This window comes from Pinus tabuliformis, chromosome 1_1 (assembly GCF_031772625.1).
Source record: "Pinus tabuliformis cultivar Carrire ecotype Pingquan chromosome 1_1, CPIR1, whole genome shotgun sequence".
NCBI lineage: Eukaryota > Viridiplantae > Streptophyta > Pinopsida > Pinales > Pinaceae > Pinus > Pinus tabuliformis.
The window spans coordinates 127,113,619-127,140,458 of record NC_142297.1 but is presented as its reverse complement, the minus strand read 5'-3'; the positions used below and the strand labels follow the sequence as shown (position 1 = coordinate 127,140,458).

General features: G+C 39.9%; 1 protein-coding gene across 3 annotated transcripts in view; it reads left to right on the top strand.

Moving 5' to 3' along the window:
* LOC149211970 (putative triglyceride lipase) overlaps window positions 1–26,840 on the top strand; it is a 532,620-nt gene that overhangs the window by 217,428 nt on the left and 288,352 nt on the right. For 2 of the 3 annotated variants that reach the window (XM_089391636.1, XM_089391634.1), the window contains exons 8-10: window positions 5,048–6,157; window positions 6,353–6,415; window positions 6,631–6,677. In XM_089391636.1, the coding sequence (XP_089247762.1) occupies window positions 5,048–6,157; window positions 6,353–6,415; window positions 6,631–6,677 (1,220 nt within the window). Of the gene's footprint in view, window positions 1–5,047; window positions 6,158–6,321; window positions 6,416–6,630; window positions 6,678–26,840 lie in introns of all 3 variants that reach the window. The other variant, XM_089391635.1, reaches the window with a different exon arrangement.

Below are 26,840 nucleotides of genomic sequence, written 5' to 3'. Positions count from 1 at the left end.
CTTGCTTCTTCTCCTAGAGGCTGTTCTATATAAATACTATATTTATGCATGTTGTGTTTACTTTCTGGCAGAGGGTATGGTAGGTTATTCCATATATGAATAACCTTTATAGAAGTTTATTTTTACATCAAATATGATTTCTTGTATCTTATCTAAATAGTAAATATTACTTGACGTTAAGAATTTCCTTTAGCCAGCTGTCATCTTGTTATTTTCCGGTAATGTATGCTTTTTTATAGAAGCTCCTTTATATGCCCTGTTATGGAAGTAATGCTGTAGTTAAAAGAAAAGGAAGTAAAATTCCATCAAATATTTTTGGAATCTCGTTGAATTTTATGTGGGGCATCATTTTCCCCTTCATACGCTGTTTTCGATTTGAAAGAAATTTGCTTAACGGGCAGAAGGAACTTCAGTTTTCTCTGCACCATATTGTTGAAATTTCTACGTCTATCCGTTAGAAATTTATCTGTATTCTTCTGGTTTATTTCTCCTACTCGTTGATTACGAACAAGTTATTTAAACATATAAACATCGAAATAAACACAATACAGTCTCAACCATCTAAAGATCAACAACGGAAAAAAATAGCAAACACACAAGTGACACCGTTATTTTTGGACAACTAGTCTCCAGCAAAACCCAATGCGGGAAAACCAGTGCAACAATTCTGAGGGTTATATTATTATGCAGTTTATCTGAGTACAACTGGGTGCCTAAACCGGCTCACCCGATAGAGAAAAATATATGGCAGCAATACCTCTATATCCAGAAACAGGTATTCATAAAACCTGTCCCACGAAACCCTCTCTGGCACAACTGAAGCTCAGTGCTAGCCCTTCTGGCCATTGCGTCAGCCCCAAGACCCTTTGCATTAGCCCTTTGAGGCACTGCGCAGCCTCTGGGAGCCTCTGCATCACTCCCTCTTCACTCTGCGTGGATGACGCAGTCTCTCTGGGCTTTGCGTTGCCTCTGCTGGGCTCTGCGTGTGAAAATTCTATCACTGCAATAACTGATTTACTTTACCTACTTATGTTCCAATAAGTTATTTATGAAATTCCTTCAATAAACATTAAAATATATTCTGCTGCAGATATCACACCATAATACAGAAACGAACACATGCACAAGAATCAACACATCGACACAAATATTTTGGACTACAGTCCCTGGAAAAACCCAATGTGGGAAAACTGATGCAGCAAGGGAGGATTTTATTATTTAGCAATTCTTCAGTACAACAGGGTGTCAAATTGGCTTACCTAATAGAGAGAAAAATTCTCCAGCACTTCTCCCAGTCTCAGCGTTAGCCCAACTGACCTCTGCGTAGCTCCCATACACTCTACATCCGGCCCTGCCTCTTTGCGTCAACACTGGGCCTTTCTGTGTCACCCACGTAGGCCCTCCAGTGACTATGCAGTCTGCTGTTGTCTCTGCGTCTGCCTCTCCAACCTCTGCACTGGTCTTCTGGTGCTGCTCCTGACTCTCTGTTCTGTACTTGCTGCCTCTTGTTGCTCTCTAGGCCACTAGTTCAAATTTCTCAGCTAACCCTGCTCGAGAAATCAAACTGACTGGTCTCTCTCAGTGTGTCCTCCAACTGACCCTCAAGCCTCTTCTTATACTTTTCCCGTTGGTCCATTAATAACCGAGATCAAATCTCTAATCAACGGTTAAGATTAGATTTGGCTTGATCCAGGACTTTTGGACCATTCTAACCTAGTTTTATATTAATACTCATTAATATTTTATTTTTCCTAAGTTTAGACTTAGGAACTCCATTAAAAATATTAATTATTTTAATATCTCCCAAATTTGTTAAAATTTGCCCAAACCATTTATGGGTCTTGGAGATCTCATGTGCTTTAGCCTCTCCACCAATTTTCATGGCTAGAGCACATCTGATGCTACCCCAAATCAACACTGTGTAGCCTGGACTAATTGCTTCTTTCGCTCTCTCCGCTTTTGTGTTGGTCTCCCAGTATTGTCCTTGCCTCTCTGCCTCGTACTCACTGCCCCTCGTTGCTGATTACTGATTCACTTTTGCTTAGCCACCCCGCTCTAGCAAAATGAATGACTGATCACTCTGGTGTATCTTCCAACTGATCCCCAAGCCTCCTCTTATACTTTTCTCGTTGGTCCTTCAATGAACGAGATTAAATCTCTAATCAATGACTAAGACTAGATTTGGCTTGATTCATGACTTTTGGAACTTTCTAACCCAATTTCATATTAATACCCATTAATATTTTATTTTTCCTAGGTTTAAACTTAGGAACTCCATTAAAAATATTAATTATTTTAATATCTCCCAAACTGATTAGAATCTGCCCAAACCATTTCTGGGTCTTAGAGATCTCATGTGCTTTAGCCTCTCCACCAATTTTCATGCCTAGGGTACATCCGATGCTACCCCAAATCAACACTCCCTCTTAGCGAGGACTGTGCTCTAGTAATACTCCACACTGAGTATTACCCCGATCATCTGACACCGGTCCTTGTGCTAATGCTAGGCCTCCCCGCCCAACATCCTCTGCACTGCTGCATCCTTTACTGCTTCCCATGGCCCTGCCACTGCCACTGTTGCATCTGTACTAGAGCTCCCTCTGCATCCGTGCTGCTGCTGGTCCATCCTCTTAGCACTGCATCCCCTCTCATCATGCTGCATCGTGCTACTGCATACTGCTACTGCATTGCTTCTCAGTTACGAAGAAGTAGCTGATCCACCCAACTCTGACATCCCTGTCAGGCTAGAAACACTCTCGATGCTGAAGCTCCCTTTGCCGCTAACACGTGCTCCCTCTACTAACCTTTGCGTTGTTGCAACAACTCCCTGTATCTTGCACCGTTGCACACCTCTCTTTGCCATCCTGCACTGGTGCAACACTCCCGTGCCTCTCACACTGTTGCAGCCTGCTAGCCTCATGCTGTCTCGGGACTCCTGTACTGTAGCACTCTTTGCTACTCCATCTACATCTGTCTCTACTGACATCCACCAATCCTACTACTCTTCAGGGCTCCCGTAGCAAGGTATAATCCAAGAGGTTGGGTACCTCAAGGATCCTGCCCCTCATCGCCTGTAGTCCTCCTAACTATAGCTCGATGTCTCCTCATCTCTTCTCTAGAGGTAAATGAGCACTCATGGTACAATCGTCATCCTTCATGCGATGTCTATCTAGAATGGACAGGATCGTGGCCTTCCAGACGACAAAGTTGGATGCTCCGTCTAGCCTGTCTTGATCGCTCAGTCCATTCATGGCCATTTTTCTGTTGTTCCTTTCGACTCCTTCGAGTCTCTACTTCCCTCTAGAAGTTCTCTCTTTGACTCCTTTGAGTCTTGATTTCCCTCCTGGAAATCAGCCTGCCAACTGTCGAGTCGCACCTCTCCGATCTCTTGTGCACTTCCAACACTGATATGGATTTCTTGGCTAGAAATCCGCCTAGGTAGCGACTCCCTCTACCTTGATTTTGCCCCGTTAGGTATTGTTCTATCTCGGCAGCAACAACACCCCACCAACTTCACTCCCCGCAATCCTTCCACAGCTTCCTATGCCCTAGCAACTGAAGGACTGAGCCTCTAGGCTCTGCGCAATCTTAACAACAGCTGAATCTGAACCTCCTGGACACAACGTCGATCCTTCCTGGCTAAGAAAGATGATCGGGCAATGCATAGGTCTGATCTACCCCTCTCTACCTTTGTGCTGACCCTCCTCCTGGTTCGAACTGATGACACAGGCCCTCTGCGTCAACCCCTCTTTGCTGCTTTTTGCTAGGAACAACTTCTTAACTTGGGATAGTTGTCTCTGCTGCAGATTCTTTGATTCAGTTGGTGCCTTCAGCTCTCCTGTGATCTGTAATCACCCTCTGATACCATGTTGAAATTTCTAAGTCTATCCGTTAGAAATTTTATCTGTATTCTTCTAGTTTATTTCTCCTACTTGTTAATTATGAACAAGTTATTTAAACATATAAACATCGAAATAAACACAATACAATCTCAACCATCTACAAATCAATAACTGAAAGAAATAGCAAACACACAAGTGACACCGTTATTTTTGGACAACTCGTCCTCGGAAAAACCCAAAGCGGGAAAACATGTGCAGCGATTCTGAGGGTTCTATTATTATGCAGTTTATCTGAGTACAACTGGGTGCCTAAATCGACTCACCTGACAGAGAAAAATATATGGTAGCAATACCTCTATATCCGGAAACAGGTATTCATAAAACCTGTCCCACGAAACCCTCTCCGGCACAACTGAAGCTTAGCGCTAGCCCTTCTGGCCACTGATTCAGCCCCAGGACCCTCTGCATGAGCCCCAGGATCCTCTGCGAGTCGTCTGAAGCACTGCGCAGCCTTTGGGAGCCTCTGCGTCACTCCCTCTGCCCTCTGCGTGGATGACGCGGTCTCTTTGGGCTCTGTGCTGCCTCTGCTGGGCTTTGCGTAGCGTGGACTGACTGCTGCTCTTGCTCTCTCCGCTTTTGTGCTGGTCTCCTAGTATTGTCTTTGCCTCTCTGCCTCGTACTCACTGCCCCTCGCTGCTGATCACTGATTCACTTTTGCTTAGCAACCCCACTCTAGCAAAATGAATGACTGATCACTCTGGTGTATCTTCCAACTGACCCTCAAGCCTCCTCTTATACTTTTCTCGCTGGTCCTTCAACAATCGAGATTAAATCTCTAATCAACGACTAAGATTTGATTTGGCTTGATCCATGACTTTTGGAACCTTTTAACCCAGTTTTATATTAATACCCATTAATATTTTATTTTTCCTAAGTTTAGACTTAGGAACTCCATTAAAAATATCAATTATTTTAATATCTTCCAAACCGGTTAGAATCTGCCCAAACCATTTCTGGGTCTTGGATATATCATGTGCTTTAGCCTCTCCACCAATTTTCATGGCTAGAGCACATCCGATGCTACCCCAAATCAACACATATTTGGCTCTGCTTGTTGTAATGTTTCATCTGTAAGTTTACATTGACATTTTCCATATTTTAGCTTCTTAGTTGGATTACTTATAGAGCCCTTTCAATATTTTCAGGTCAACTACGAAGCCTTTGAAGACATAAAAGCTAAGAAAAGTGGATGGTGGATACCTTTTCTGTCTGATATTGTTTTGGCAAAAGGATTAGAATCTTCTCTGAAGAGGGCTTTTGGCACTGACAGCGTGAGAGCTCGTGATTTTGTACGGTCAGCTTTTGGACAATTACAACCCCTTTTTGACATTGCAAAGTTTGAGACAAATGAAGAATCAGAGGGGAAATCACAGAGCAAGATGTTTTCTGAAAATATCCTGAATGAATCAAATGAAACTGGTTTGAATGAGGTATCGGATATGAATTACAGGATAAAGTCTGGAAGTACTTCCCAAAAGGTTGAAACAGATGAAGTTAAGGTTGGAGATGAGAGAAACTCTAGTAAGGGAGAAAGATTGTCAAATCTAACTGAAGCTGCCAAAGACCAAAAAAACGATGGAAATATATGGAGTTCCATAGTCACAGAAAGCAGTATAAGCCCAGACTTCGATTTTTGGAAAATATTGGCAGAGAACATTAACCAAACTGTTGAAAAATTTGGAGTAAATAAGTTTGGGTTCCCTGCTCTTGAGAGTGTTAGGTGGAATGGAAATGAAATGATTAAGAAACTTGGTTTGCAATCACAAACGCTAGCAGAACAACAATATGTGGGGAGTGGGTTGGCTACTCCAAAACAAAACATGGGTGATGATCACTCTATTCTAATGACTGAGACCCAGGAGCCACATTCAACAACTATGGATGTTAAACAAGTGTCTTATGATGTCTTGAGACAGACAGAGAACATTCTGGGTTCACTGATGATGATTACTGCATCATTGACAGGCCATAAAAATGATAGTAGAATTGCAGATGGAGAAGTGGGTAAAGGAAATACTACTGCTATAGTGACTGACAGATTGATAGAATCACCAAATTCAGGCATGGTCGGATATGATTCGGTAGCAGAACCTTTAACTAATGGCAGACTGGAGGAAATGAAGAAAATGTTTGCATCAGCAGAAAGTGCCATGGAGGCTTGGGCTGTGCTAGCTACTGCACTTGGTCGTGCAAGTTTTATAAAATCAGAATTTGAGAAAATATGTTTCCTTGACAATGGAAGAACTGATACCCAGGTAAGTAGCTTAAAACTCTCAGTGGCTTTTATATCATGAGTCTTGAGATAAAAATATTCTTGAAAATACTCAGAATTTAATCGACTTTAATGCTCTGTTTTCATTCTCAAATTTGATTGGAATTATGCATATTTCACTAGATTAGTTCTTTTGGCCTTGAGCAGCATAAAATGTGTTGCACGCAATGGTTTGCAGGTAGCAATCTGGCGGGACACTTCACAGCAAAGGTTGGTCATTGCTTTTCGGGGTACAGAACAAGTATGCTATCTTATATTGCAGGGATCTTCCCTGAAGCTGCCTAACTATTTTTTGGATTGTAAAGTTGAATGAGTGTACTCAGTCTCAGGAATAGTGCGAATAATTGAGGATATGTTTGTCTTTCAGTGTTTGAGGAATATCAGTGATAGCAAATGCAAATTCTTCACTGCGGGCTTGTGTATCTATGCTAATACGTTTATTATTTACCATTTCAGGTGAGGTGGAAGGACCTGAGAACTGATTTAATGCTAGCACCTGCAGGGTAATACTTCCACTCACCAGACAGATCTATAGGTCTCCAGTGAGACCTCTTTGCATCTTTAGACTTTATATAAGTTTTCATTTTCTTCTACCTTCAAATATTTGATTTGCATCCTGCAAGCATTGGAATTATTTTGTTCGTGGTCTTTGATTTATTTGTCATGTGTTCTTCCTTGGATATTAAACAAATCAGAAATATGACATTGATAGAACGATTTGTTCCAGGGTTGTAAATACACACAACTTATAGGGAACTTACTGAAGGAAAATTGATCTGTGCTTTACCAGCCTTGATCCATCTTAACTCTGGATCTACCAAAGGCTGAGAGGGATCAAATCTCTTTTCACTCTAAGAGAGGTCTGCATCTGAAGAGATTTGATCCCTCTTGGCACTTGGTAGATCCAGAGTTAAGATGGATCTAGGCTGGTTTAATTTCCCCCTTTAAAAGGCTATATTCCACATGGATAACATGGGTCAATACCATGGGTTCTTACACCATGAAGTTATTTTTATTTTAACGTAATTTTTTTATTATTATTTTTTTTTTAATTTTGACCAAGTAAAAACATTTTCAAGTAGGATTATTTTTATTTTATTTTTACGGAGTTAAGATGTTTGTATTACATTACCTTACATATCTCCACCATATTTTTATTTTTATTTTGACCGAGTCAAAGTGTTTACATTACATTACATCACGTTACACATCTCTACCATACTGGGCTGGAGAAAGCCTCTTGGCACAATTAATAATTCTCAAATTATTATTGAAATATGTCAATCAATTATTGAAAAATTCAATTCTTATAATTCAGCCAATGAAATAATAACCAATCCTAAAGAATTTTATGCGACAGTCTCTACTCATTTTCCTTTGCACAGATGAACAAAAATCAAACAATCAATAGCTTGTCCAAAGCAAGATAAATGGTTTGTCCAAAACATATTTAGCCTCTTTGATGTCTTTATAGTCAAAGTCCAACCATATTATTTATGCAGATAGTTTACATAGACGGAAATCAATAACTTTTAACTTGTTCAAAGAAAAACAACTTTAATGTTGATTTTTTATTCTTTTTACGCTCTAAATTAATTTTTTTTAGCATTTATTTGATCTTTTAAAATTCACAAGGCTCTGAAATAGATGTAATATATGGTAAATGCAACTTGATAAACAAAAAATAACAAAAGTTACATGACAAAAAATAAAAGTTACATAACGAAAGAAAAATGATAAACAATATATTGTTTTTTGAAAAATCCTTGAAAAAATGATAATTTTTAGTGGATGCTGGACAAAGGAATTTGAGAAGTCATTGGATGATGAATGAAAAAAAATATTATCTATATATTCTTAGGTATGTACGTGGAGCAGTCGGATATGGGTTGAAAAACTTCATACATGCTAGATAACCAATTATATGACAAAAAATAAAAATTACATTAGAAAAAAAAGATAAACAATATATATATTTTTTTTTAAAACCATTGAAAAAATGATAATTTTTAGTGGATGCTGGACAAAGGAATTTGAGAAGTCATCAACTGATGAATGAAAAAAAAAATATTATCTATATAATCATATATTTAAGTTTTGGTCATAGATGAAACATAGTGAATGCATGTTCATTCATGCTAGATAACCAAAGAGAGATATACTCAGAAAACAAATTTATGTTAAAATGACCAAAAGAAATGTATTGAGAAGAGATGTATTCAGATTTTTTTTTAATATTTATATGATCTTTAAAATTTTATTGTTATGAAAAAATGACCAAAAGAAATGTATTAAAGAAACAAATTTCATAATATTATATGATTATAAAAAAACTATTTCCATGTTTGATGAATAAAAAATTGTATTCAGAAAGCAATTTTTAAAATATTTATATTATAATGAATTTTGTTTTCTCAATGCTTTTTTAGGCTTGGAAATGGATGCAACATAGTGAAGTAGGTTGATATCTGGACGTAGCCAGAAAACAACTATATGTTTTTGAGAATTCACAGAGCCAAAATGCTTTTTATTGTTTTTCCTTTTTGGGAAATCAATAAAGTTGTACCGTTCAAAAACTAACAATTTTTAAAAGAAATGTGTTCAGAAAACAATTAGCCCTGATGCGTTTTTTGGGTGGAAATTACTTAAGTTATAAAATGCTTACGACTAATAAGTTTTCCGGTTGATAGGTTTTTATAAGATTTATGAGACAAACTAAAATGCTACACATTCTTCGTGATTTTTTTTATTCGATTATTACTCATTCATCTAAAGGCACAGTGAATCTTTTTTTTATTTCCCGTTATCACCAATTTCAAGGCACAATGAATCTTGGACTTTGAACACAATATATAACCTTACGCTAGGCTGCTGCGATTGGCTGCTGAGATTGGTTTTTGCAACCTGTTGACCATCTACATGTCAACAGTTCCGAGGAGTGTACAAAAGTGTGGAATAACTCAATATCATCATTGTAATCCCAAATTCTGCTTTGTATTATAAAAATGATTCTAGTATGACTATGAAGCCATGTAACAACACCTAGGTAAGTCTATGATTCTTATCACAAGGTTTCATTTTAGGGAGCTTTTTAACCTCACCAAATTATCTGTGTTTGTAAACATGGATAATTGTCAGAATTTTTCTTCTAGATATACCCCAAAGCTAGGGTGGAATTCATTGACAAGGTCTTAGGTGAGTCATAGTGTTATCGAGTGGATGTATTTTTATCATACTAGATCATGTGTCTAGAGTAGCGGAATTTGATTGAGTCTTAAGGGGTTTGTGTCTATTGTAAATTTCCCCTTCTAAGGGTTGAATACTGTAAAATCTTGATGTAAAAAATGTGTCTAGGAAATATTTTTGGTGAATAGTTGTTCATAATTAGAACACCATTACCAAAATATTTTTTAACCCTGATTTGAGGGTGGAAAATGTGTAATTCCCCTCAAAAGTGTTTTAATTAATTTTCTGGAAAGTATAAAAGAAAATAATTTGCCAAAAAATTAATTAAATTGTGTCAAAATATTAATTTGAGAGATTAAATTCTCTCCAAGTGGAAAATTATCAAAAGTCCCTCAAAAATTTGTGGGTCCAGAAGAAATTAATTTTATGAGGTCCTCCATCAAAGGAAAAGTCAAATTTAAAAAAAAAATTAAACCTTTGGACCATGGTTGTTGAGTCAAGGATCATTTTTCAAGGAAAAAAGGTTGGTTTTTTTTTTTTTTGAACCGGGATCAAGGCCTTCATCAACAAATTCGAATTTTTTCCAAACTGAGGGACAAGATTTAATTTTGACATGGATCAAGCAACAACTAGCCGTTATTCTCCGGAATCAAGTGAAACTAGCTGTTATTTTACACTTGGAGGGGTTTGATCCTCACATTATCTATATAAGGAAGCTATTGAGCTCCTCATTGTAGCATGTACTCACAAGAAAATCATTCGATGTACTGAGCTAAGCTCTGCTGGAACATTTTTTAATAGAAGTCTTTGGGGTTTCAATTTGAGGTGTCTCTCTCTTGATGATTCATGGTATGTGTTGAATAATTTTTATGCTCTAATTGTGCTTATTGCTGAAGAATATTGTTCCATAGCCAGTGGTTGGATTATCTATTAACACATGTATCTTTCTTTAGGTATTAGGATAGAGTAAACACAGTGAAGCTGGTAGATCTAGTAGGTATCTCTAGATCTCTAGTCTATTTGTGTGAATCGAACCCCTTTGGAACTAATAGTCTATCTTTTGTGTAGAGATCTTCAGATATTCAGCCCTTGGGCACAACCCAAGTACATGGACTTTTAGGTGACCACATCTTGTTTGGACTCTGAGCTTATCTAACGATTTGTGGTGCAGGGTTTTGGCTAGTACATTAAAATAAAAATTACTTCTACCAATTATTTTCAATTCTACTTGGGCTATAAGCAAATTTATTTGCTAATAGATCTTGTACTTTAAATTTGTAAATATTGTAAATTTTCTAACCCTTGTATTTTAAATTTTTCTATTTTGTATTTAATTAGTTTTGGGATTTTATTTTGAAAATTGTTTAGATATCGTGGAGGGCTATTTTGATTTAACTTGCAGGTGCCAAAGACCAAAATATCAAAGGAAAAACTGAAAGAGAGGACAAAGGTTTCTTCATGAAATTAGTTTGCAGGTTGATATTGAAGGGATCAAAGAAAAGACTAATCCTTAGAAGCTTTCAGCCCTTAAAAACCCTAGACGGCTAGGGATTTAGGGCCATTTTTGGCATCCTGAGAGGGCCGCAGGCTCAAAGAAGTTAAGAGCCTGGCCACAAAGATTTGAAGGCAAATTTTGGCCTTGTCGCAGGCCCTACAGGCTAGAAAACCCTAGTCGCAGGCCTAAAAAAGCCTTCCAGCACTAGCTGCAAGAATTGGAAGAACTCTATCTCTCTCACATTGGTTTATTATTTGACTTAACTCTTGTTGCAGGCTTAAAATAAATTTTGGCAGGAATATTGACGGGTTCTTCATAGGGGCTTGGAAATTTTTGTGTTGTTGGCTAATACTTTGTTTTGCAGGCCTAACTTTCATCATTGAATGTTTTTGAAGGGTTGGTGTTCCATTTTTTATTATATAAACCCTCTTAGGCTTGGCCACAAGTTTTTGAGCCTCTCTCTAGCTTGGACACAAAGTTAAATAGGCCCACTAGGCAATGTAGCACGATCCCCCCTCCCCCCTCCCACCCCAAGGTTCCAAAGGAAGAACCGTGTCCCATATGGATCTATGGGGGATCCGCCGATGGAACTGCAATTTGGAAATTCGGAATTGCGGATTGGGCAAATTGAACTGGTTCTTGGAAATCCGAAACCATGTGGGCCTGATCCATGGTTTCAACTTTCCGAACCACGGTTCTGTTGGCGGATCTACGATGGATCTCGAGTGAATCAAAGGCCCGATAGGCCCCTCCCCCCTCCCACCCCAAGGTTCCAAAGGAAGAACCGTGTCCCATATGGATCTATGGGGGATCCGCCGATGGAACTGCAATTTGGAAATTCGGAATTGCGGATTGGGCAAATTGAACTGGTTCTTGGAAATCCGAAACCATGTGGGCCTGATCCATGATTTCAACTTTCCGAACCACGGTTCTGTCGGCGGATCTGCGATGGATCTCGAGTGAATCAAAGGCCCGATAGGCGATTCCGTGTAGGCCGAGCCATGTTTTTTTTCCTTCAACTTGAGTTGGTGGTGGCTTTAAGGTGAGATAGGGAAACAATATATGGGGATAAAAGTCATTTCTCCTATCATTTCCTCACTCTTGTATCTTTGGAGAGCTTGGAGAAGATAGGCTCGAGGAGAGCTTGGAGGAGTGAAGGAGGAGGAGCTAAGAGTAGTGAAGGAGGAGGCGCTTGGAGGAGGAGCTAAGAGTAGTGAAGGAGGAGGCGCTTGGAGGAGTAAAGAAGGGCTTCCATCTAAAAGAGCTAAAGAGGTAAGTGCAAATCCCAAACTCCCTCTTTTTTTTGTCATTGTTGTTGTATTTTTTCTCCTCCCTCTCCTACTCTTTCTGTTACAAATATAATTTATATCAAAATAAAATAAATATAAGTGAATAAATAATAATCATAATTATAGTTAATTAATGATTAGTTAATGAAGAGGCATGTTTCTAAAGACATGACCATTCATGAAGGGGCACATTCCTAGGTATATAAGTGGGCCCTCATTGTAACATTCATTCAACTTTTGTACTACCATCATATCAATAAAATATTATTTTAAATACATTTGTCTATTTTAACATTTAAAAGCACAACAACTCAAAGTTTTGTTGCTATAGTGGTATTAGAGCCATCTTGTGATGTTCCTTTTTCTAGTGTTCCTCATGGCATGGTTAGGATGGACTTTCAGAGTTGGGGGCAGACAGGTCACAGGTGTAGGTTGGCGTCATTGGCGAACCTAGGGGGCTTTTGGAGGGGTTTGAAGAGTTTTTATGGAGTTCAATGGCATTCGCTTGGTGTATTCCATCATCCGCACAATTTTCCTTTAGTTTCATTACATTCTGACAACTTAAAAAAAATAGAGTCATTAATGTGCCTGACTCAATTAATTATGATTATGGTGGCATCTCGGGAGGAATATTTGGCTGAACACCTTAGTGTAATAGTTCGTTGGAACTGGGACGGGTGGATCTACAGTATGGGATGGTTAGCAGTGATTTTCAGTGGCCTGAGGAGGCATGGTGGCCAATTTTCCATTTTCCCGCATTAACAAGGATATTTTAATCAAGGGAAATGTGCTCAATGATTAAAATAATAATAAAATATGAGCTTCTAGTGGGGTCCATCAGATCTATAAGAAGAGGAAGAGGCCATTAGAGGACATCTTGGATTTGATCTTTCTTTTTATGTGAGAGGTTGGAGGACCCGGTTCTCCACTTCAAGTGAAAATTTCTGAATCGAACAAGTCAGAAATCCTACTGCAGTAAACTGATTTGCATTACCTACTTGTGTTCTTCAATTTAACAAGTTCTTTTCAGAATTGTGCAAAAAATATTAACGCAAATACACTGCAACCTACACCAATATACAGATCAAGTACTGAAAAATAAATGAGAAAACATGCAAAGGACACACTTATTTTTTGACTAAACGTCCTTGGAAAAACCCAATGTGGGAAAACCGGTGCAACAGATATGAGGGTTTTATTATTAAGCAGATTTCTGAATACAATTAGGGTGCCAAATTCGGCTCACTCAATAAAGAATAAACCCGACAGAAGTACCTCTATCTAGAGAGATATTTTGGTGAATCCAACAATTGGATGAACAAACCCTATAGGTGACTGCGCTATCCCTAGTGCTGGGTAGTGATAGTTGCTCCAAGCTCTGCGCTGGAATTGTGTCACCTCCTTTAGGAGTTGTTTCACCCTCCCAGTGAGCCTTCCCGGCTCAGAAATTCGATATGCTGAACTGTTGCTCGATCTGCCTCACAAAAACCCCAGCACTGCCTCTAAGTGACTGCGTCAGCTCCTCTAGCCTTTGTGTCACCCTTTCTGGAGCTGTGCTGTCTATCCTGGTGCTTCTCTTCCTCTCTGCTATGTATTCTCGACCTTGGACTGAAGTTCCTATGCTAAACAACCCCTCTCTGCTAGAGATCTCCTTAATAGATTTTCCTCCGGAGAACTTCTCACTTCAGAAAATCAATTTTCTCTGTGTGTGTGTGTGTATTCTCTAACTGACCCCAAGCCTCCCTTTATACTTTTCGTGTTGAGAAATCAACGACTGTGATTTAATCTCTAATCAATGGCTAAGATTAAATTAAACTCGATCCTCGTCACTTAGAAGATTCTTACCCATATTTTCATTAATACCCATTAATATTTTAATTTTCCTAAGTTTAGACTTAGGAACCCCATTAAAAATATTAATTATTTTAATAAAATACAATCCGGGTGGAATTTCACCAAACGATTTCTGGGTCTTGGAGATCTCATGTGTTTTAGCCCAACCCCATTAAAAATATTAATTATTTTAGTAAAATACAATCCGGGTGGAATTTCACCAAACGATTTCTGGGCCTTGGAGATCTCATGTGTTTTAGCCCCTCCACAAAATTTTGGAGCTAGAGCACATCCATTGCTACCAAAAAATCAACACTCCCTCTTAGCAAGGATTTTTCTGTGAAAATTTTATCACTGCAGCAACTGATTTACTTTTCCTACTTATTTCACCATAAGTTATTCATGAAATTACTTCAATAAGTTATTTCACCAAACTATTTTTGGGTCTTGGAGATCTCATGTGTTCTAGCCCCTGCACAAAATTTTGGAGCTAGAGCACATTCGATGCTACCAAAAAATCAACACTCCCTCTTAGCGAGGATTTTTCTGTGAAAATTCTATCACTGCAGCAACTGATTTACTTTTCCTACTTATTTCACCATAAGTTATTCATGAAATTACTTCAATAAACATTAAGATAAATAATGCTACGGATATCACACCGTAGAACAGAAACAAACATATGCACAAGAATCAACACATTGACACAGTTATTTTGGACTAATATCACCGGAAAAACCCAATGTGGGAAAACCGGTGCAGCAAGGGAGGATTTTATTATTCAACAATTTTCTAGTACAACAGGGTGCCAAATTGGCTTACCCACAGATAGACAAATTTTCCAGCACTTCTTCTGAACCTAGCGTCAACCCTATTGACCTATGCATGACTTGAAACCCTTTGCGTCAGCCTGTTAAGACTCTACGCAGCCTCTCTAGCCTTTTGCGTTACTCCTGCAGCCTCTACGTGGATGATGCAGGCCTTGTTGTCTTTGCGCAGTCTCTGCTGCCTTTGCGTGGCTCCCTCTGGCCCTGCGTCTGCCTTTTCTGCCTCTGTGCTGATCTCCCCTCTCTGTTCCATACTTGCTACCTCTTGACTGCTCTCCAGACCACTAGTTCAATTTCTCAGCTAACCTCTCTCCAGAAATTGAACTCACTGGTCTTCCTCAGCGTGTTCTCCAAGTGACCCTCAAGCCTCCTCTTATACTTTTCTCGTTGACAAATCAAAGGCAGAGATTAAGTCCCTAATCAACGACCGAGATTAGATCTCGCTCGATCCATGACTTTTGGACCATTCTAACATAGTTTTATATTAATACACATTAATATTTTATTTTCCCTAAGTTTAGACTTAGGAACTCCATTAAAAATATTAATTATTTTAATATCTCCCCAACTGTTTAGAATCTGACCAAACCCTTTCTGGGTATTGGAAATCTCATGTGCCTTAGCCTGTCCACCAATTTTCATGGCTAGAGCACATTCGATGCTACCCCAAATTAACACTCCCTCTTAGCGAGGACTGTGCTCTAGTAATACTCCTCACTGAGTATCACTCTGATCATCTGACATCGGTCCCTGTGCTGATGCTAAGACTCCTTGACCAACATCCTTTGCACTGTTGCATCCTGTACTGCTGCCCATGACTTTGTTATTGCCACTGCTGCATCTGTACAACGACTCCCTCTGCATCCGTGCTACTGCTGGTCCTTTCTCCCAACACTGCATTCGCAATGCAACTCCCTCTGCATCTGTGTTGTTGCTGGTCCTTTCTCTCAACACTGCATCGACAAAGCAACTCCCTTTTCATTCGTGCTGCTAACACACTCATTTCTACTTCTGAAAGGGGTTCTTTACCATCCCCATCTTTTCCCTGAAGTAGACAAATTTTGACTTTCCAAGGGCCTTGGTGAGGATATTTGCCACCTGTTCTCCTGTAGGGGTGTAGCTCAACTGTACAACTCCTCGTTGGACACAGCCCCTGACAAAGTGACACCGGATATCAATATGCTTCGACCTATCATGAAACACTGGATTCTCAGAGAGTTTGCTGCAACTCTGATTATCACACATGATCCTGGTCGCCTCCATATTTCTTCTGAATAGGTTCACCAGCAGTTTTCTAAGCCATATGACCTCACACGAAGTTGTGTTTGCTGCCATATATTCTGCTTTAGATGAGCTCAGAGTCACAAACCTTTGTTTCCTACTGCACCAGGAGGTCATTCCTGATCCAATGTTGAAACAGTACACAGAGGTACTTTTATGATCCACTGAACTTCCTGCCCAATCTGCATCAGTAAATTCACTCAACTTGATATCCTTCCCCTTGGTGTATAAGAGCCCATAATCAACGGTTCCCTGTAAATACCTGAGAATGTGTTTGGTTGCTGCCCAATGTGCCCTCTTTGGTTCCACCATGAATTGACTGAGGGTGTTGATAGCGTAGCAAATATCTAGCCTGGTATTGACCAGATACATCAAGGACCCTATGAGTTGCTAGTATAGGGTGGGATTGACATCCTTTCCTTTTGATGCATCAATCTTCTTCTAGTTGGTGATCATGCCATAGGTCTACAGTCTCCCATCTTGAACCTTTTAAGGATTTCTATAGCATACCTCCCTTGCCCCCAAGGAAGATTTCTCCTTTCTGCTGCCAAACTTCCAACCATAGGAAGTAGTGCATTCATCTTAGATCCTTCATATTGAACTTTGTGGCTAGATTCTTCTTGCAGTCCTCAACGAGTCTGGATGATCCTGTCAGAAATGGATCATCCACATATAATACTAAGATAAGCGGCTCGTTCTCTACGACCAGATAGTAGAGATTCGGATCCGTGTCACTCTTGACAAACCCCATCTTCTGCAAGTAGGCATCTATTTGACCATACCACGCTCTCGGTGCCTGCTTCAGCCCGTACAAGGCTTTCTTCAGTCTACATACATGAGACTTCTTCTCATGAGTTTCAAAGCCCTCAGGTTGTTCAATGTATACCTCTTCTTCTATTACCCCGTTCAGAAATGCTGTCTTGACATCCATCTGATGGATCTCCCATCCCATTTGGGCTGCAAGAGATATCACTGTCCTAATAGATGTATACCTAGCTACCAGGGCGAAGGTTTCCTCATAGTCAATCCCTTCCTTTTGAGCATACCCCTTAGCCACAAACCTGGCCTTGTATTTGTCAACATTGCCGTCCGTAGCATATTTGATCTTGTAGATCCATCTTGAACCTATCACATATCTGTCTTGAGGCCTTGACACCACCTCCCAGACATTGTTCACCATTATGGAGTTATACTCCTCTACCATCGTATCTAGCCAGACCTGATGCTGAGCTGCCTCCTTGAAACTGGCAGGCTCTCCATCCTGAGCTACTAACACCTGATATCTGTCTGGCTGTTTTCTCTCCCTCTTACTATTCCTTGGTTCACCGATGGAGTTCTCTGCATCACGCAGAATCTGACGAAGTTCCCTGCTAGTTCTTCCTCTGCCAGCAGGTGCTTCTGTCCACTCCTCCTCCTCATTCTGAGAATCTTCCTAACCTGAGGAAGAATTCTTCACTTCTGTTGGTTGAAGAGGCATGACCAACAGATCCTCTTTCGACTGCTCCTCGGAAGGCATTTCGCGAGATCTTCTGAAAGCTCTATCCTCCATGAACTTTACTTCTTGTCGTACTACTACTTTCCTACTCCCTGGAAGATAGATTCTGTATGCCTCAGCGTTCTTGTTATATCCCACCAGATATCCCTTTTCTGCAGTCTGATCCAGCGTCTTCCTCTTTTCTTCGGGTATGTGGCAATATGCTAAACTCCCAAATATCCTGAAATGACTGACTTCAAGCGTCTTCCCAGTGAAGACTTTCTCTGGAGTAATATTGCTCAATGCCCAATGAGGAGTCTTGTTCTGAACGTAGACAGTTGTGTTGCATGCTTTCGCCCACAGGAATTTTGGCATAACCTGATCGTGCAGCATGGTCCTAGCTGCTTCTACAATAGTCCTGTTTTTCCTTTCTGCCACCCCCTTCTGCTCCGGTTGTAGGGTGCTGTCCACTCTCTTTTGATGCCCTCCTGAGCACAATAATCAGTGAAGTCCTTATCGACATACTCTCCACCATTATCTGAGCGCAAAAATTTTATTTTCTTCCCAGTCAGATTCTCCACCAGATCCTTGAACTCCTTGAATCGACAAAAAACCTCATCCTTGGTTTTTAGAAAATAAATCCAAGTTTTCCTCGAGTGGCCATCAATGAAGGTAAGGAAATACTCTGCACCACTAAGAACTTTGACAGACATAGGTCCGCAAATATCTGAGTGTATCAATCCTAGTACACTCTTGGCCCTGTGTTTGCTCCTAGGAAATCCCGCCTTGGCATACTTTCCTAGAGTGCATCCCCTGCATACATCATCTCATTCCGAACTCAAATCCGGAACTCCTGTTATAGTGCTCCTGAGAATTCTTAGAGCTCCATGGTGCAAGTGACCCATCCTTCTGTGCCATAGTTCGTTCAAGTCCTTGTCCCATGACTGTCTATTAGTGCCATTGGTGATTCTAGTTGTAATCTATACAACTGATTACTTTTGATTTCGATCTGCACTTTCTTTTTCCTGCTTGGGTGTTTGACGTTTACCTTTTCCTTGATGAAGTAGATGTCATAGCCCTTGCCGTGTAGTTGTGACACGGAAAGTAAGTTCATCCCCAATCCTGGTACATGCAGCACATTTGTGGCACGGAACCACTCTTCTGATTTTTTCTGAAAAACTATGGTACCATTCCCTACTGGAGTACACTTTGCCTTGGTTCCCCATGGTGATCTGAAAGCTCATCTTCTCTTCTCGATATTCTGAGAAACACTCCTTGATTCTCGTCATATGCCACGAGGCTCCACTGTTTATATACTAGATTTCTGATGATGCAACACTAGTCATGCACGCCACTTCTTCTTCTAGCCTGGAAGCCAAAATAGAGAAGTCGAAATCTCTTTCTCTTATGCAATCTTTTGAAAATTTGTGTGAGTCCCCTGAGGTGGATGCCTCTGCATCGTGGTGTTGACCCATAACTGATTTTCCCTTTCTGTCTCTGATTACTACCTCTGACACCATGTGAAAAGTCTATCGCTGTAGCAACTGATTTACTTTTCCTACTTATTTCACCATAAGTTATTCATGAAATTACTTGAATAAACATTAAAATAAAAACTGTTGCAGATATTACACCGTAATATAGAAACATACATATGCACAAGAATCAACACATTAACATAGTTATTTTGGACTAATGTCCCCGAAAAAAACCAATGTGGGAAAACCAGTGCAGCAAGGGAGGATTTTATTATTCAGCGATTTTCTAGTACAGCAGGGTGCCAAACTGGCTTACCCGCAGATAGACAAATTTTCCAGCACTTCTTCTGAACCCAGCGTCAGCCCTACTGAACTCTGCGTGACTTGAAACCCTTTGTGTCAGCGTGTTGAGACTGTGTGCAGCCTCTCTGGCCTTCTGCATCACTCCTGCAGCCTTTGCATGGATGATGCAAGCCCTGCTGGCTCTGCATAGTCTCGACTACCTTTGCGTGGCTCCCTCTGGCCCTGCGTCTGCCTTTTCTGCCTTTATGCTGATCTCCCGTCTCTCTGTTTCGTACTTGCTGCCTCGTGATTGCTCTCCAGACCACTGGTTCAATTTCTCAGCTAACCCCGCTCCAGAAATTGAACTAACTGGTCTCCCTTAGTGTGTTTTACAAGTGACCCTCAAGCCTCCTCTTATACTTTTCTCGTTGACAAATCAAAGACCGAGATTAAGTCCCTAATCAATGGCTAAGATTATATTTGGCTTGATCCATGAATTTTGGACCATTCTAACATAGTTTTATATTAATACACATTAATATTTTATTTTCCTTAAGTTTAGACTTAGGGACTCCATTAAAAATATTAATTATTTTAATATCTCCCCATCTGTTTAGAATCTGCCCAAACCCTTTCTAGGTATTGGAGATCTCATGTGCCTTAGCCTCTCCACCAATTTTCGTGGCTAGAGCACATCCGATGCTACCCCTAATCAACATTTCCTCTAGCAATACTTTCCAGCAAAAGTGTCACATTGATCCATGACATTGGTCCTTTGCGCTGCTGATGCTTGGCCAACTGCCCTTCATCCACTACACTGCTCCAATTTGTATTGCTGGCCATGACACTACCACTGTCACTGTTGTATCTATACTGTAACTCCCTCTCAATATGATGCATCATGCTACCCATAACACTACCACTGCTAACTGTTGCACTGCAACTTAGGTTCTAAGAATTAAGCAACTGAAAAGCCACCCAAAAGCTGACATGTTGGTCAGTCTAGATGCCCCTTGACACTAACGCTACCTCTGCTGCTAATCTGTGCTGACCCTATGTTGCTATTGCGCTGCTGTTGTATCTTCTCTATGCCTTTTGCACTGCTGCAACACTCCATTGTGCTGTTTCAGACTTTGGCACTCTAGCTTTGCCACTGTTGCTCCATCATCCCTCACACCAATTGACTCCCGTCATTCTGCTACTATCATTAAGGGCTCCTATAGTCGTATGTGATCCAAGAGTTTGGGCACCTCAAGGACCCTGCATTCCTTTCAAACTACATCTCTAGATCACCCCACCTCCCTCCTAGAGATGTGGCTACCATGTTGAACTGGTTCTCTTCTCCCTCTTTTGTTGCTGCCCCAGCAAAAGCTCAGATCTAGATTTCTTTGGCTCTAGAAATCCTCTAAGGAGCAAGCTCCCTCTGAACTTCGATTTCCTTCACGAAAATCTTTCTACCAACCACTGTCGAACCACTCCTCTCTAATCTCTCTTTGTTGTTGCTCAACATTGGATCTACTTCGCTTCCGCCCCACTAGATATTGTTTTGCACCAGCAGAATCAACACCCCACTAACAACTCTAGATGAAATCTGCACTGCACCTATAGCCCTGGCAACTGGAAAACTGAGATTCAACAGCGTCTGCACTGGCCCAACAATCACTGTGCTGCCCTCTGCAGCAACAATGTTACACAAACAGGCTGATGCAAGCTCTGCGTGAGCCTCCCTTGGTGACTGTGTCACCCCTCCTCTACTCTCTTGGCCAAAAACTGCACTGTCACTCGAGACAACTTCATTTGCACACAGATTTTATTTTGTTCTTTCGTCGATGGCTTCTGTCCTCCTTGATCAGTAATCGCTCTGATACCATGTGAAGCTTTTTGAATCGAACAAGTAAAAAATCCTATTGTAGTAAACTGATTTGCATTACCTACTTGTGTTCTTCAGTTTAACAACTTATTTTCAAAATTGTGCAAAAAATATTAATGCAAATACACTACAGCAAACACCAATATACAGATCAAGTACTAAAAAATAAATGGGACAAACATGCAAAGGACACTTATTTTTGGACTAAACGTCCTTGGAAAAACCTAATGCAGGAAAACCGGTGCAACAGATATGAGGGTTTTATTATTAGGTAGATTTCTGAATACAACTAGGGTGCCAAATCTGTCTCACGCAACAGAGAATAAACCCGACAGAAGTACCTATATCTGGAGACAGATATTTTGGTGAATCCATCAACTGGATGAACAAATCCCACAGGTGACTGCATTGTCCTCGTTGCTGGGTAGTGATGGCTGCTCCAAGCTTTGCGGTGGAGCCAGGTCACCCTCCCAGTGAGCCTTTCCGGCTCAGAAATTCGATATGTTGAACTGTTGCTCGATCTTCCTCACGGAAACCCCAACGCTGCCTCTAAGTAATTGCGTCAGCTCCTCTACCCTCTGCATCACCCTTTCTGGAGTTGTGTTGTCTCTCCTGGTGCTGCTCTGCCTCTCTGCTATGTATTCTCGGTCTAGGATTGAAGTCCCTTTGCTGCACTGCCCCTCTCTACTAGAGATTTCCTCAATCGATTTTCCTCCTTAGAACTTCTCACTTCAGAAAATCGATTTTCTCTATCTCTCCGTGTATTCTCCAACTGACCCCAAGCTTCCCTTTATACTTTTCCTGTTGAGATATCAACGGCCGTGATCTAATCTCTAATCAACGACTAAGATTAAATTAGACTTGATCCTCGTCCCTTAGAAGTGTCTCACCCATATTTTCATTAATACCCATTAATATTTTAATTTTCTGAAGTTTAGACTTAGGAAACCCATTAAAAATATTAATTATTTTAATAAAATACAATCTGGGTGGAATTTCACCTAACGATTTCTGGGTCTTGGAGATCTCATGCGTTTTAGCCCCTCCAGAAAATTTCAGAGCTAGAGCACATTTGATGCTACCCAAAAATCAACATTTCATTGGTTGCCCCAAGATGAAAACCCTCGGGTGATTTAGTGAGATTGGGCGAGTACCCATCTCCCCTTGGTGAATTCATCCAAAATTCACAAGAGTGCTTAGCAGTAGCATTTCAGTTCAATTCAGAGGGCCAGTGCAGTGTAGCAGATTATCTTGGAGGCCAACTTTTCATCTCAGCTATTTGGTTGTAGCAGCATGTAAACCCTAGATTACCTATTATAATAAAAGCTGAGATTATTTTGTTCCTCTTATTTTTGTCCATCATATTGTTGAGTTGCAACACTTTATTTGTTAAATTTTACATGGCAATCTTCTGTTTATGAATGGAAATTTTATCTGAAGTGTTTATGAGTTAAAATTTCAAGAAAACCCCAAATTTTTGCATTTGGAATACTTTAGTGGTATTAGAGTTGTGCATCATGCCAGCCGGAGGGTTTATTGCATGACAATTCAGAGAAAATCAAGGGTTTCATTTTTCAGAAATTTTCTAGGGTAGAAAAGAAATCCTAAATCACTGAAGATTTTCTCCTTTTAAGTATCCAATTTTTTTTTCCAAATTGTTGAATCAGTAATAGATGGCCAATATGAAGGTCGAGGTTGCAATTTGTGAAAAGTCAAAAGTCAAATTATTTTAAAGTGGGCACTGATTATTTTTGTGCCATTGCGTTATTAACATTGCCAAAAACTATTACACCTGTTGCTCGAAGGTTGTCAGCGTGTGGGATCCTTTACATAGCAATCTGGAACCGTTTCGGCAAGGACATATCGGTGGCGGATTTGAAGCCGAATTGACATGCACCATGGTTGCTCTGCAAGAATCACTTGAATTATTAGTCGCTGGAAGAATAATTATGGGTGGACCTGCATAAGCTCTGCAATCTATGATTGATTGATTGCGTGACATTGTGATGGGCAATTAGTATTGAGTTGTAGTAAGGCGAGGCACATTTGATTGAGTGACGCCCAAATAGAACTGTTTCCAGAGTTGTTTAATCGTCCAAGGCAACTTCACTAATTCCACCTAGTCATTCGAAATTATTGGGATTTTTGGTATCATTATGTGCGCTACCGAACTCTCGATGGACAAGAAAAGAAACCATGATTTCAGAGTCGATCAAGTGCAGTATGAAGCTGATGTAGAGTCTGTGACCAGAGTCGCATGAAGGGACCATCCTCATTAGCACAGAGGATGTGAATCTAATTAGGGGCGCCGTGATTTTGTTGTTGGTCACATCTCTTGTTTGCTAGGTCGAAATCTGAGCCTGAGAGGGTTGAGTCTACAACCAATAAAAAATAAAAAAAATACTTGTATCAAATTTGTGGGCCGAATTTATTAAAATTTCTGAATGTTGATATATTCACTAGCAGACGAATTGGAAGTGAAATTAACCTAACGACCGAGCAATCTCTAAGCAATTGATTCTTGAGAAGCCACTTCTGCTGTGGGAATCAATTGATGCGTTTGGCAAGCTTGGGTATGTTACTCATGTGTTGGATGGTTGAACAATTTTAGTTTCAAGTTCATCAGATTAAGTGTTTAGACTCCACATTGCTGAAGAGTACGAATTTCTGAAGTATTATTTGAGGAATCAAGGTGCCTCGCTGAAATCGCTTGGGAATCGAGTTTCCAGTTTAGTTAGAGGTCGAGTTTGCAGTTTAATGTGACTGTACCCATCGTGGCGATAGTCTGAAGATTCCAGTAGTTCAATTCACCTTATTTGTGGAGTAGTTCAAATACCAGTCAGAGATATGCTCATTATTTAAATGCTGGTGAGTTCCCTTTCCCTCTGGGCAGCGTATCACACAATGGCTGTAGCATATGGGTGAGAGGTTGCCACAAGCAGGTCATGTTCCAAATCTGAACACTATGTTTATATGCCTATAACAACTCATGGTGTAGAGGCCGAGTGTATTACTCCTATAGCTGCTTATTTGAGGAGCCAAGTCGATCACAAACAATTCCATATTAGTTTCAAATCCTTCATGAAGTTGAACACACCGATGGTGCGGGCGTTAATCTTGGGTTTGTTCCTTTAGTGACAACCTGTTAACATTGTGGTTGAAATTTCCAAGTTCTTATTTCTGCATATATGGTGTATGAACACGTTGAAAATTAATTCCAATTCTGCTTATTTCTGGAATTGTTGTCATTTCCTTTGCACCAGTTTAAGAGCATGCTTGCAAGTTGTATTTCTGAGCTGAAGGTTTGGTTTTGATATTGTATATGGATTGGAGGTTTGATATATTGCTGAGTCAGAGTGTCTGAAGTTCTGGTAGTTTTCATAAGGCCTGTGTAAGATTTGTTATGGGTGATAGAGTATGCACAAGAAAGTTATCATAATAACTTGTAAGAGACAATCTGTCCAGGCTGTATGGTGGATTGGGTTGTGAATGATTGACAGTAGAAACATGCTTCATGTGTCAAGTTTGAAATCATTGTTTTAAAAGCCTGCCGGCTCGAGACCGACTCGACCGAGTTGGTCCGAGCCGGTAAAAGAATTTGCAACCCGACCTTTGAATCGGTTCGACTGGCCGGGTTAAGACCGAACCAGCCGAGTCATGTAATGACCCGCCCGGCTCGGCCTTAACCCGACCAGCTCGGCCGAGTCCGTATCAACCTGGTCGGGTCACTTCCAGCAGCTAGTGAACCCCCAAAAACGCAATTTATTTTTTTATTTTTTTATGTTTTTTTTTTGAGTGTGGGGGACTCCAAATGGTTTTATGAATTGGTTTGTTGGTCTTTGGGGTCCATTCCCCTCTCCTAAACCCTATTTAATACTATTGATATGCTATTCATGGTAATGTTAAATTCTTAAAGTAAAAGGATGAAAATGAAGATTAAGGAGAATGTCACTTGTCACTTTTACTTAAATTTTTAACATTACCATGAAATGACTCAGGATATTTGAGAGTGTTTCCGGCCTCATTGGATTTCATATGGAGAAAGTAGAATTTTAGATTTCATTCAAAATCCAGCAGACTTATCAGTTTTTCAGGATTTCAGGATTGGGGGATTGCAATGTTTCCATTGAATTTTGTCATTATTAGGGTATGGAACTCATATTTAATCAAGAGCACCAATCCCTCTATGTACCTTGATGTTAGTGACATTGGTTGTTGAACTCCTCCGGGATTCACTCCCAAACCGGGAGCTTCTGAAAATGTCACTCCCACTCCCGCTTTCGCTCCCGCTCCCAAGTAACACTAAGCCAGATGATGTTGGCAACTCTAGTAGTAGCCAGTAGTATTGGTCACAGACTTTTGTTGTAGAGGCCATTTCTAGCCTCCTTGGTTATGTGTTTTTGTTTTGATCTCTATATCATCATCGTGTATGTATTGGACAGTGCACTGGGTGCCATTTTGATATAATGGATATATTCATGAGCCTACTTTGATCATATGTTGTCTTCTATCCAGTGTTGTGAAAATCGCGATAAAATGAAAAAATCGCGATAATTAAACGAAAAAATTGTCGGATTTTTTTTGCCGATTTTTATTGAAAAAGTCGCGATAAAAATGAAAAAATCACGATAAAAACTTAAAAAATCGCCGAGCAATCAGGGCAGCGAGGTTTTATAAGGGATGTTAAATGTTTGAAATGCAATTTTTTTTGAAAGAAACAAATAATTTTTGAGTGGGGCAGCTTAATGATCAAGTCTAGGCCCTAGTATTGATATGCTATTCATGGTAATGTTAAATTCTTAAAGTAAAAGTGACATTCTCCTTAATCTTCGTTTTCATCCTTTTACTTAAATTTTTAACATTACCATGAAATGACTCAGGATGTTTGAGAGTGGTTCCAGCCTCATTGGATTTCATATGGAGAAAGTAGAATTTTAGATTTCATTCAACGTCCAACAGACTTATCAGTTTTTCAGGATTTCAGGATTGGGAGATTGTAATGTTTCCAGGTGACACCACCTACGCGGGCTACCCCTGCCACCAATAGAGGACGTGGTCTACCTCCTATAGCTCCTACTTCTAGTTCTTCAGCTTCTAGAGCACATCAGACTCCACTGCCATCTCCACCACCACAGGCACCAGCATCTACATCTAGAGGGAAAGGGAAAGCTGTGGCATTTTCTCGCAAGAGGGGCAGAGGAAATCAATAGGATTAGACTTTCATTTTATTGTATATGACATTATGACATGATGAGATACATTATCATATTTTTTGATGATATTTTGAGGCTGAGTTGGGACTCAGGAGTTAGGACTTACTATTCAGGACATGATTCAATGTTATGTGTGATTTTAGCGCTAGAAATGATATTAAACATCTTATATATTAGTTTTTTTTATCATATTTATGTGTCAATGTATTTATTTTATGTTGTAGATGGTTTAGATATTAAGAAAATTGAAAAAAATGAAAAAAAATGAATATTTTTGTACCAAACGATTTTTTCCCGATTTTTTCCGATAATTTCCTGATAATTCCGATTTTTTCCCCACACCGATTTAATCCCGATAACGATTAATGCAACATTGCTTCTATCTATATTCTAATGCTGTGTGTTTGGAAACATGAATGAAAATCTTTAAAATTATGT